Source organism: Diabrotica virgifera, chromosome 6 (assembly GCF_917563875.1).
Source record: "Diabrotica virgifera virgifera chromosome 6, PGI_DIABVI_V3a".
NCBI classification, from domain to species: Eukaryota; Metazoa; Arthropoda; class Insecta; order Coleoptera; family Chrysomelidae; genus Diabrotica; species Diabrotica virgifera.
Window position 1 is genome coordinate 24,446,771 of NC_065448.1, and position 12,448 is coordinate 24,459,218.

At 32.9% G+C, this 12,448-nt stretch overlaps 1 protein-coding gene across 7 annotated transcripts in view; it reads right to left on the reverse strand.

Moving 5' to 3' along the window:
* Positions 1-12,448, reverse strand: part of LOC114337835 (far upstream element-binding protein 1) — a 78,575-nt gene that overhangs the window by 32,596 nt on the left and 33,531 nt on the right. For all 7 annotated transcript variants that reach the window (XR_007698771.1, XM_050653836.1, XM_028288373.2 and 4 more), the window contains 3 exons: positions 9,960-10,127; positions 6,705-7,038; positions 4,657-4,892 (listed from right to left, as the gene is read on the reverse strand). Coding sequence is in view for 6 of the 7 variants with exons in the window: in XM_050653836.1 (XP_050509793.1) it covers positions 4,657-4,892; positions 6,705-7,038; positions 9,960-10,127 (738 nt within the window). In the remaining variant the exon portion in view is untranslated. The remainder of the gene's footprint in view (positions 1-4,656; positions 4,893-6,704; positions 7,039-9,959; positions 10,128-12,448) is intronic.

The window sequence follows — 12,448 nt, forward strand, 5'->3', positions numbered from 1 at the left end:
AGATTATAGAACACATCGTCCATAATGATTCGCATAAAATGAATAATTTACAAACAAATTTCATTCTAATGAGAACTTGATTAGAAATGTTATAAATATTTTCTAGTAAGAACTTAATATTATTTATTTATTAAAAACTTATAAAGGTAAATGTTTGTGGACTTGAAAATGTTTAAAAATAAATGATTACTGCTGTCTGGTGATTTCAACATTGTCGTTTGAACATATTCTCAATATATTTATCATTGAGTGACAACACTATACTCAAGCTATGAAAAAAAAAATAAACTGGTGATTATGTATTTATGTTACTGAATGTTTTTACTGAACAGATGATTTTCAGGGCTGTTGCTTAAATTGGTCACGAAGAGCTAAAAGAATTTGGAAGTCAGCAAAAAGTTTGCATTTATGGTCTGTACTTTTATACAGATGTGAAACTTTGACTTTGAAAGTCGATACCATGAATAAAATCGAGGCATTTGAAATGTGATTGTATCAAAGAATATTCAAAATTCCATGGACCAGCAAAACCAGAAATGAAGATGTTGTTTGAAGAATAGGACATCACCAAAATCTATTAAATATCATTAACAGATGTAAACTAGAATATCTCTATAAGCAGAGGTCCAAATGAAGGAAAGAAATGGATAGGGCTGGATAAGAAACTCTCCTGCTTGAGAAATTTGCGACAGTGGACAGATTTAACAGCAGACCAACTGCTACATGTAGCCCAAGAATGAGATCTACAAGAATGTTATAAGCATGGTAGTCACTGACGTTGCCATGGAACATGGCACCCTAAGGAGCTAGAAGAAACATCGTAAGAACACAGCAAAAACCAGAAAATCATTAAGAAAATTGAAATTATACTTCCTTAATAATTTGTTTCAAAAATATTTTTACATAAAACAAGATTCGTTTAATGTAAGGTAAAATTTTTGGTATTTCTGTAGTCCTAAAGCGAAACTACAATTATTATCAAATAATAATTGAGCATTAGGTAGGACAACACTGGTCGAAAAATTGGGGAAGGCTGAAAGGAAAAATATACAAGAGTGTAGTGAGACCTGCGTTGGTAAAAGGCAGATAAGTGTGGCCTACAAAGATGTTTCAGGAAAAGATGGAGGTAGCTGAAATGAACAGGTTACAGTGGATGCTGGATAAGACTAGAAAGGGCAGTATAGGGCACAATTTTATTAGGGAAAGAGCTGGGGTGTCCAAAAAGACTATATAACTGCAATGGTTTGGTTAAGTTAGATGTAGAAATTAAAACTATGTGGAACTAATAGTGATGTAATAAGAGAATATTCTCTTGACAGTTGCTGCGTCCTTAATCGTCCTAAGACGATACATAAAAAAAATGAAAAATGGAAAATGTGGATACGGCTTTTTTAACAAAATGCGAAACAATGAGTAATTTAACTATGGAAATTTTGCTAGACAATTGTTTGTTTAAGAATTTTACAAGAATGTCAAAAAGTGATTTCGAACTATTAATAAATATGATAGGACCAAGAATAGAGAAGAAAGATCAAACATGAGAAACGCAAACCAATCTCAACAAGATTAGCAATTGTTAATTGCGAGAGAATGATGAATTGTTATTTATATATACTAAAAGTTTTAGTTTAACCCATTAACCGCCAAGCAAAGAAATACTGCAATAATATGGAATATATTTGATTAACTAGAGTAAAATAAACTTAAAGATTCGTAAAAAAAATGTTTTACACTTTGATAATGGCAGGTGTCACAACAACAAAATGGTTCGTTTTCGAACCTTTGGCGGAAATGAGATATAAAAATTGAAATACACAATTTTATTTTTTGTGAAAAGTCTCAAAACATTTGAGTGTAAATGGACCTGGAAGTTTTGATAAGCAAAAATAGTATGGTTAGAACATTGCCTACACCTTCTTCAGCTTCTTTCTCAAAAACGAAGTCGAACGGCCCTCTATCTTTTTTAGAAATTATTTTAGATATTTCCAGTTTACACTTTCCAATCCTGTATCTTGCACTGTGCCAGTAGCATAAATTCGACAAATCGACATAATATTGTCTACAACACTACACAACCTCTGTTATGTAGCCCCCTCCCCCACCCTAGATTATAACAAAACTGAATACCAGAATACCTGTCTTTCTAAAGGGACGTATCCACTACGTTCGTAATATTGGCATTGCCGCACGGTCGTTGGCGCACTGTTGCACGGTCCGGGAGCGCCAACCATCCACTATGTTCACGAACTTCTTGCACTTCGCACTCCCTGCAACTGCTCCAATCGATACAGTATGCGCTCCTCTACATATAAACCGCCACCTATTGGACCGCTGAGGCGGAGCGCACACTGTTGCATGGTCCGAGAGCGCCAACCATACACTATGTTCACGAACTTCTTGCGCTCCGCGCTCCCTGCAACTGCTCCAATCGATACGGTATGCGCTCCCTTACATATATAGCGCCACAGATTGGAGCGCCGAGGCAGAGTGCGCACAATTGCACAGTCCGGGAGCGCCAAACGTGTCCACTATGTGGAGCAGTTGCAGGAGCTCGGAGCGCAAGCATAGTGGATACGTGTTTTTACACATAATAAAGAAATATCCCAACAAATTACTGCCTGTGTATCACCTTGAACTTATTCCTGATCAGACAGGATTTATATGTCGACTTCCGCCAATGGTTCGTTATCGAACCATTATTTTCAAACATGAGATTTGATGACTCTGAATTTTTTTTTGTATTTTTATAACAATTGGTGTACAAATAGGTTAAAAAAATATTGTTTTAATTTATTTGACCACACAAGTGTTATGCTAATAAAATTACTACAGTAAAAATAAAGTTGTGTCGAAGGATTGAAAATGTCTGACATTTAGAAAATATTTTTGTGATGAAAGCATGAGTTTGGAAATTAAACAAAATTAAATTTAGTTACATTTATATCTTCTGTTTGCTTAAAAAATACAAAGATTAAAAAAAAAATTAACGAATTGTCAAAAAAAATTCTACAAAAAAATGGTGCGTTTTCGCACCTTTGGCGCTAAATGGGTTAATGTATTTATTCAGAGTTCACTACTGTTCCACAACTCTGGATGTACTGTATTAATAAACCTTATTGTGATTTTATTTGACCACGTATTCATCTTTTCTTTGTATGTTTTGACAAAACCAAATTAAATTTCAACAGAGTACAGCAAATAAAGAAGAAATAACATGCAAAATTTTCCACAGCAGTTCGAATCGGTAATGCATCAGGCACTGCAATAGTGTTCAAAAACCAGTAAGATTTCGGCCACATGGCTCATTCAAATATCGATATTTTTATTAGATGGCTGTAATGTTGCCAGAAACATACCAAATATATATTTTCGGCAACATATTGCATCAAAAACTAGCCCGTCTAAATGCCCCTTTAGATGTAGACCAATCCATGACTGAGCTGGTGACTTGTGAAAAATAAAATTCCACAACTTCTCATCAGTACACTGAAATGCAGAATGTAGATTTAATGTTTAATGCTAGATTTGGTTTTTCTTTTCAAGATTGTAAACAGAATGATACACTCTCAAATTTTGCAGAGTAGGTCTTAGGGTTCCTCAAAGGTGCACAAGATCTAAGGACGTTTTTCACTTAGAAGTACAACAAACAAACTATTGTCTATATAGACCTATAAGACGAATGTGTCAATCTGGAAATGGTTTAGATATAGACTTTTTTTCTAGCTCTCTGAATAGTTTTCGAAAAAAGCTGAAAAAATCTTTTTAAAATACAATGTAGGCTGTCACTGTAAACTGTCATTTAGGTATTTATTCTATTCATTTGTCTTAGGGGCCGTCCATTAATCACGTGAGGCTCGAAAGGGGGGAGGGGTATATAAAAAATCACGAAATGTCACAATACACGTGATATACGGGAGTCTTAAACCTCACAAGGTATCACCAAGGGGGAGGGGGGTTAAAAAATGACAAAAAAAACCTCACGTGCTTAATGGACAGTCCCTTGTGTAAATTGTATGTAATTATTATTGAGCTCTAAAACTGTTAATATGATATGAATTATTTAATGATTGTAATTATTGTAATTGGTATAACCGTAAATAAACTATTTATTTATTTAGATGACCAGGATGAGCTAATGATAGAAATAGATTCTGAACCTGAGGCCTCATGTTTTTCTAATTAAATCACCACCTCCATTACTTGCATTATTTATCGTTAAAAGGAATCTTTCATTTTTTTATCAAATAAATTTTGTGTTCTCTGTTGTTTTTGTATTTTGTTTATATATAAAAACACTGTTATTTAGTCGCATAATTTTGTATATAATTTCATGATTTTTAATACCCTATTTCATCTTCGATATCCCTAAGTGCGTCATAGGGTTCATTCTCAGAAAATTCTCCATATCGAGAATATTCTCTCATTTTTCATTCTCGAGAATTTTCCAACACTAGGAACTAAGGATAGAACTGTTAGGGAGTTAATGGAAGGAGAAGAAAAGGAAAACTGAGAAGATCGAATTACTGTGTGGGTGTTTGCCACTGGGTAGCAAAGAAGGGTAAGGAACAGCAATCCCTGAAACGGGGAAAAGCTGAGTAAGATGTAGGAACCTTATGCAACCAAAGAGGGTTATGTTTAAATACAGTGTATACTTACTGTTGGCATGGTGCTGTTCATCGGAGGTCCGCCACCACCTCCGCCGCTTTGTGATACGAAGGTTAAAGGCATTTGTACTTTTTCTTGGATGATTCGTTTTGCAGTTTCAATCGAATCGGGATCGCCTTTGATATTAAATACTTTGTCGTTCGCGGTAGGATTCTGATTTTGAGCTCGCCTATCTAACTCGCAATATGCACCAGATTGTTGATTGATTTGTTTTATTGTTTCACCGCCTGAAATAGATAATTTTATTATTTGGTCGCTTTTCAACATTAATTTATACAAAGTTTAATTTTGAGAATATGTTTTATATATCGATCAATCAATAATAATGTGGAGGAAATATAATTACATCAGTGACAGAAAACAAATTTTAAAGAATATCTATGATGCCATATGTAAAAATTGGTGTGCCACAAGGTTCTGCACTCAAGCCCTTGCTCTTTATTATACAGTACAACCTGTCATATCCGGACCTCCCCATATCCGGACGGTTCTGCGCCGTCCGGATCTACTGAAATCTACCGAGAAAGGCAGTCCTGCTGTTGGACAACGCACTAAAAGAAGAACTAAAAGATAGCGAAATAATGTATTATAGAATCTATAAAACGTGTCTATCGACGAAAGTTATTGACGGCGTTGAATACTGGAATGTATGAAGGAGAAAACGTTTCAGAGACTATAAAAGAAGTAGTGGTCTTGATATCCAGATTTTTTCATATCCGGATCAGTCTGTCGCCACATTGATCCGGATATGGCAGGTTTTACTGTATACATAAATGATGTTTCAAATGTTCAAGCACATTTTCATATTCAGATTATACTGTCAGTAGAAGTACAGAAAAAGTACAACTTTAAAATTATGTTGACTCTTTAATAGGCTATCTAGTACACTGAACAGTATTCAGATAGTGAATCTTGAAAGTCTTTTTTTATAGCAAAGATTTAAAAACACAATAAATCGATATTTTAAAGTGTCTATACACAACTTTGCAATACAAAATTTGGATTTTAATCCATAACAACTCCACATTTTACAATCAAACAATATACCATAGTTTATAATTAACTATTTTGATTGGGAAATAAGCCACAATTAAATTTAAAAAAATAATTTTATTAACGTTTCGACGCCCAAATCAGATGTTGTCAAAATACAAAATATTACTCAGTAATCCGACATCCGATTTGGGCCTCCAAACGTTAATAAAATGATTTTTTTTTTCAATTTAATTGTGGCCCGTTTCCCAATCAAAATAGTTAATTATAAAAATGCCACAAGGAAATAGCTTCAGAACAACACCATAGTTTATATACATAGACTAACCCGTTAATAGCCCCTATTGTTGGCATTTGTTCACATTAAGAATATAATTCAGAGACGAAAAGAAATTGTTATTTATACAGAGCGTCCAAAAATAGGAGGACTATGAAAAGTTCTGTGCATTATTTTCTGGAGATTTAGAAGGAATTGATCGCAAAAACTGAGATTACCCATTGGCAAAATAAGAAATATATCCATTTAAAAAAAAACCAACAAAAAACTGAGTTAATTATGAAAAAGAAACTTCGGACAAAAAAATGAAAAAAAGTCTAAGATCCTATAAAATCAATTTTTTTTTCAAGAACTGAAAATGCTTATTACACTAATTGACCAAAATTTGAAAATGAAGCAATACAAAGATTCCATAACTTGCAATTTAACAAATTATACGCCCTAGAGAGTGTATTGCTTATAAGCAGCATGGACACACTATATTGAGACTTCCCCCCTATTTTTGTGTTTCTATCCTCCTTTTGGGTCAATTTGGGGACAATTAAAACCAAGTATGCGACATACGACATGCAAATACAGTTACGTGACAAGAAGGTAATTGAGGAAATAAGAAGACTGGCAGAAAAGAATCGCCAAAGTAATAAAAATTTAAGAATACTATAAGATTGGACCCTTTAATTACCAGAACAACCAGCCGCCGCAATATATTTTAATAGCATAACTATCAAAGATAAAAAACCATTAACAAAGTGAATTTAAAAAAACTTACCTCTACCAATAATAACTCCACATTTATTAGCCGGCACCGTAAACGAAACAACGTCCTGTTGACCGTTACCTTGTCCACCTGGTCCGCCGCCACCGCCTCGTCTATCTTCCCACTGATTACCGCCACCACCGAAGTCCCCACCACCGCCGTTTCGATCGCCCCTATCGAAACCGCCTTGGCCGCCACCACCACGTCCACCGTGATGGCCGCCTCGTCCACCGCGACCGCCGCCACGGCCTCCGCGCATACCGCCTCCCATAGGAGCACCCATACCACCACCGTCACCGTCACGCTGTAGCACACTGTCTATGAGTTCGTCTATCCTCTGACGGGCCTGAAAACGAAGAAATTTTTCAATTATCAGTATAGAAGGGAAATAATTCAAATGTGAAAAAATATTATGAACGACCTTCACCGATCTGTTTAATGGATATGGTCCGTTCGCTAAACTCAGACACAACTGGCTAGTGATTTCAGTAAGTAATTTTGCCAATTATAATAAAATTGGCAAAAAATAATTACTAAATAGTTAATAATTACCAAAGAGTTAGTAATTTTGCCAATTTTAGCAAAATTGGCAAAAAAACAAAAAAATTACCTACTAAAATAACTATCCAGTTGTGTCCGAGTTTAGCCAACCAACTATAAAAATTATTTGATATATCATTTTGGGCAGACTATATAATTATAATTAAAAATGATTTTTATTATAAATTCTACTAAAATGTTTTCGACCCAGGCGGATATTATTTTAGATTTTTTGAATTAATCAAAACAAAAATGGTTTTTTGTAATTTTTCTCTAATGTTGATCGTGTTCCAGTTATAATCTTTGACGATTTTCTAATGATCTTCTTCAGGTTATTATTGCTTATCGAAAACATTTTGTTAATAATTCAAGCTTTTTCTACAATGTTCTGAAGCTATTTCTTTGTGGCATTTTTGTAATTAACTATTTTGATTGGGAAATAAGCCACAATTAAATTGAAAAAAATTTTTTTTTTCTAAATCCTATTTATTAAATCTTCTACAATAAAGATTTTCTATCATAAAAATTCTGTATCAAAAATATTTTTACATAAAAACAGATTCGTTTGATGTAAGGTAAATTTCTGGAATTGATTTAGTCCCAAAGCGAAACTACAATTATTATTAAACAATAATTGAGCATTAGGTAGGACAACAGGTAAATATAATTTTTATCAAAATAACAAAACCTTCAAATTAAAAGATCTGTATCAAATATTTCGTTAGAAATAGGTCATTACTATAAGGTCGGTTTTAGTTGACGTTTCAACACCCTAATCGGAAAAGTGCTCAAAATACATTTTTTTAATAAAGAAATATCTGATTTTATCATTAAATATTAATATCATCATATAACGATAAAATTGTGAAACCTGTCAAATTGAACATTATTACAAAAAAAGGTTTTGAAAAGAGACTGGTTTTTTTGATCATTTTATTTGATCAAATCAATTGTAAAATAAACAAGACTACCCATGCGATATTCAATAGAAATTTTGGTTAAAGAATGTTCACAAATAGAGTGATTTCATTATTCTGATAGACTCTTAAAAATTATGGAAAAGTAATAAAAATAATTGGCCCTTACAAATCTCCTATTGTTGAAAATTTGTAAAGGACTATAGAAAAATACTTGGTGCATTCTCTCAATTGGAAGACAATAAGCCTCAGTATTTATTAGACACAATGTCACAATCATGCCAAATACATTCGATGGAAGCGGCATTAACAACAGTCAAAACATTTTTTGTAACAAACTTGGGAGACAAATTAAATAAATTATATCAAATATTGAAGGATAATGTCAAATAACAACTAAAATTACCGAATAAAATTAAAAAACACGTTTTTTTAGGGGGCATACATAGTATAATAGAACAATACATGGAATGGGAAAAATTGTTACCTTCAGGCTTCAAATCACTAACCAAACTGAAACCTTTCCTATCAGATATTGATTATCATTTATAAGAAACAATAGATTTCATTTAATATTCTTAGCTATTAAAGAAATCGTGTAATGGTCGTAAGCAGCAAATATACAAATAAAAAAGTTATGAACATATTAAAATTAATGCTTTACAAGCGAACTAATATCTTTCAGGTCTTGGCCACGAAACTGTTTTTTGTTTACTTGAGATAATATTAACTTAATGTATTAACTGATCCAATTTTTTAGATTACTAATGATCTTTGAAAAGTAGATCTCATTACAACATTTAAGATTTAATTTATAGAATGTCAATGTAATATTTGTAGCGTTATGGCAAAAGTTGGTATGTCAATGTAGCTTAATTTTTCTGTAGAAATTTTTTATAGTTTGAAAGGACTTTCAATTCTCGAAATTTTCAAAGCGAATTGCCAATGTGATTCCCACTTATAGTCCTGTCGCCAGGCACAACGGCCTCCTTTATTCAGATGGAAGTTTTTTTATGTATTTTGACCCGTAGAACACGAATTTTGTGGGTAACAGTTGATCCGAATGTCAATAAGATTGTTATAAACAAAGAACTGAGGAATTACATAACAGCCGATTTTTCGCAAAACCAAACATTCTTTTGTATTTTTTGGGTCATTCTAAACAAAAAAACACATATCGCACCTTTAATAATAAAATAGCAACTCAAAATACTAAAATTTTTAGTTTTAGTCACAAAACGACTAAACGTAGTGCCCACATAGTGTAGATTTCTACTTACCTGGGTCGGTTTAGTACAGAGATAAATGTAAGTATCTGAACGTCTTTTTACGTTTTCTGCAAAATCATATTTTTTGAGTTGTGTCACTTTATTAAAGGCGCGATATTAAGAAATGGGACGATGGGAAAAACTGTGAAAAGAAAATAATATTTTTTGAGTTGTGCCACTATATTATTAAAGGAGAGATATTATGAAGAAATGGGGCAATGAAAAAAAACATGAAAAGGACTATAGTTACAGTGGCGGATTCAGAGGGGTGTCACGTTCCCCCCCCCCTCCCTCCCAACGAAAATAAATATCAATTCAATAATCCTAAAAAACAAAGAAAAGCCGAGCTGTCAAATAAAAAAAAATTAGGCCCATCCAAAAATAATTGAAACCCCACTTATCCTAGGGGTGGAAAGACTAAGTGACCTTGCATCAGAGAAAAGTAACCTAACCACCCTCAAAATCCATGACACCCCAAAAAATTTTTGGATCCGCGGATCCGCCACTGTATAGTTATGAGTTCGTATTTTTTAATGACTTACCTGTTCAACTTGTTTGGGATTTCCCGACAAGTAACACCTTCTGTCACCGGGGCCTTCATCGCGAGCCTGTTGGAACTGTACTTTCGCACCTGTTTCGGCTTGGATTTTCTTAATCATGTCTCCACCTTTTCCTATTACAACACCAACGGCCGGTCGTGGTACTAAGACCTGGAATACAAAAAATGCAAATATGTTGTAATGTGTAACACAGCGGTTCTCAATCTTTTTGTGTCATGTACCACCAAATGCTTTTTATTACTTTTGGTACCACGTAACTGAAATACAAATCTATTCTTTTTCTCATGATCATCTTTCAGTGCGTCACAGTTTTTCGATTTCTTTCTAACGCATTAAATTGTATGTGCCAGAAAAAAAGGCACGTCGGTGATTACTTCTAGTTCTGTGATTATTCTAGTTGTCGATAGATGGCGCCATAATTAAAAAAATATTTTTTTTTAATTAGATAATAATATTACAAATATAATCTGTATAATTTATAAGACTATACAAATCAAAGAAAATACCATTTTATAAATGCAAGAAACACAGTTTATTTGTTTTTATTCTAAATTGAAAATAAAATGTGACAACTGTCAGATTTAACTAAAAGGTCATGTTAGAATAAATGTCATAAATGTGTATTATCACGGACTTACCCTTTTTCCTATCATTTGTGACGCACTGAAAAATGATCATGAAAAGGACAATAACTAGGTGATCTAATTAACTATAATAGTGGTGCTGATTTTGGCTGTTGAACTCCACAGACGCAGGTTTTAGCATCAAAAATAACAATGTGGTGGCGAAGCTTAATCATTTATTGTATATGGATGATGTGAAATTAATGGCTTCCACTCGAAACCAACTAGATGAGATGCTAAAAACTGTAGAAACTTTTTCTAATGATATTAGCATGCACTTCGGACTAAACAAGTGCCGTATTTTAAATATAGTTTGCGTTTTGTGTACCACCTCAAAAAATGAAATTACCACCAGTGGTACATGTACCACAGATTGAGAACCGCTGGTGTAACACGTTATTACAATGGTTATCTGGTTATATGAAATATAAATCCTTAAAAGGAATAAAAAAATTGATTCAATCCAAATAACTATAAAATTCTAACGGACCGCATTTTTTATCGATGAGGTTAACAGTGCTTGCATGCAAAGGTAAAATAGTATATGTGAAAAAAGTGAGTTTTGAGATAAATGACTTTTTGTTCTTTTACTGTGCCGTTTTGTCATTTATAAAGTTGACAAGTGAAATTTGGAATATAAAAAAAGTATGTTATTATAATAATTATTACAACAGCAAATAGGTATAGTTTCTTCAAATGTGCTTGTAAAGTGACATAATACTGTTTTACCATTTTTCCAGTAGACCTAAAGAGTATATGAAGGGTACAGGGGAAAACAAGGAATGTCACTTTTTCATGGTGTTTAGATTTTTTCGCCATGTGGTAGCAAAAACTGAGTACTATCGACTAAACCAGCGGTTCTCAACCACCGTGTCGCGACACACTGGTGTGCCGGAAGAACCTATCAGGTGTGTCGCGAGATTTACGAATATGATATTTTTATTTATATTTTTTTACTTGTTATAATACACCAATAATGCATATTGTTCTTGTTATGTTCTTACGAAATAAAAAATAATATGCTTAATATATTCATCTGTACTTACCTACTAGGCTATTGATTATGTTCAAAATAAGAGAGCTAAAAGGAACTACAACATTAACCGGATTTTATTGTCTCATATAGTCATTTAAATGGGTGCGTTTTTGAAAAATGGATGAATTAGTCCCTAGACACAGGGTGAATTAGGGTGAGTGCTATGTACTTTTTAAAGACTTCTACAGGAAAATTGTTCCAGATTAAATTTACTATCGAAATATTACATTTTAAAGTCAAAATATTTTTATTTACAAAAATATATTCAAAAGAAAAGCAAAAAACAACACGAAAGAAAGCAATTTTGTTTTTTTGCCCCATAACTTTTTTCACGGGGATATATGTATAGACATTGCTTCAGAAGAAATTAACAACATTTTTCTCTTTAAAATTACGTTTAGTAGAAGTCTCTAGGATTTATATTTTCCGAAATAGGATTTTTCAAAATGCGCCGCTCACAGCATTTTTGGACCATTTTCCCCATTATTTTGCAAACATTGTTCTGTAACTTTTTTTTACGCATTTCTAGGTATATGCAATAGTACATTTATTAGAAATAGGAGTCAATTACCTTTAAAATGGTATATTGTATAAGGTTGCTTGACTTTTTTGAAGCAAGTTCTGCTTTTTCAAGGTTTCATACTTTTAATGATTTTTGATATTTTTTATGATTATTTTTTAAATTTCTCAATTTGACTTTTTTTCTTGTACATATAGGGATATACATTGTATAACAGAAAACAGCATATTTTCTTTACTTTAAAATGGTGTATTCCAAAAAAATCTAGGACTATTTTTAAACAAGATATCCG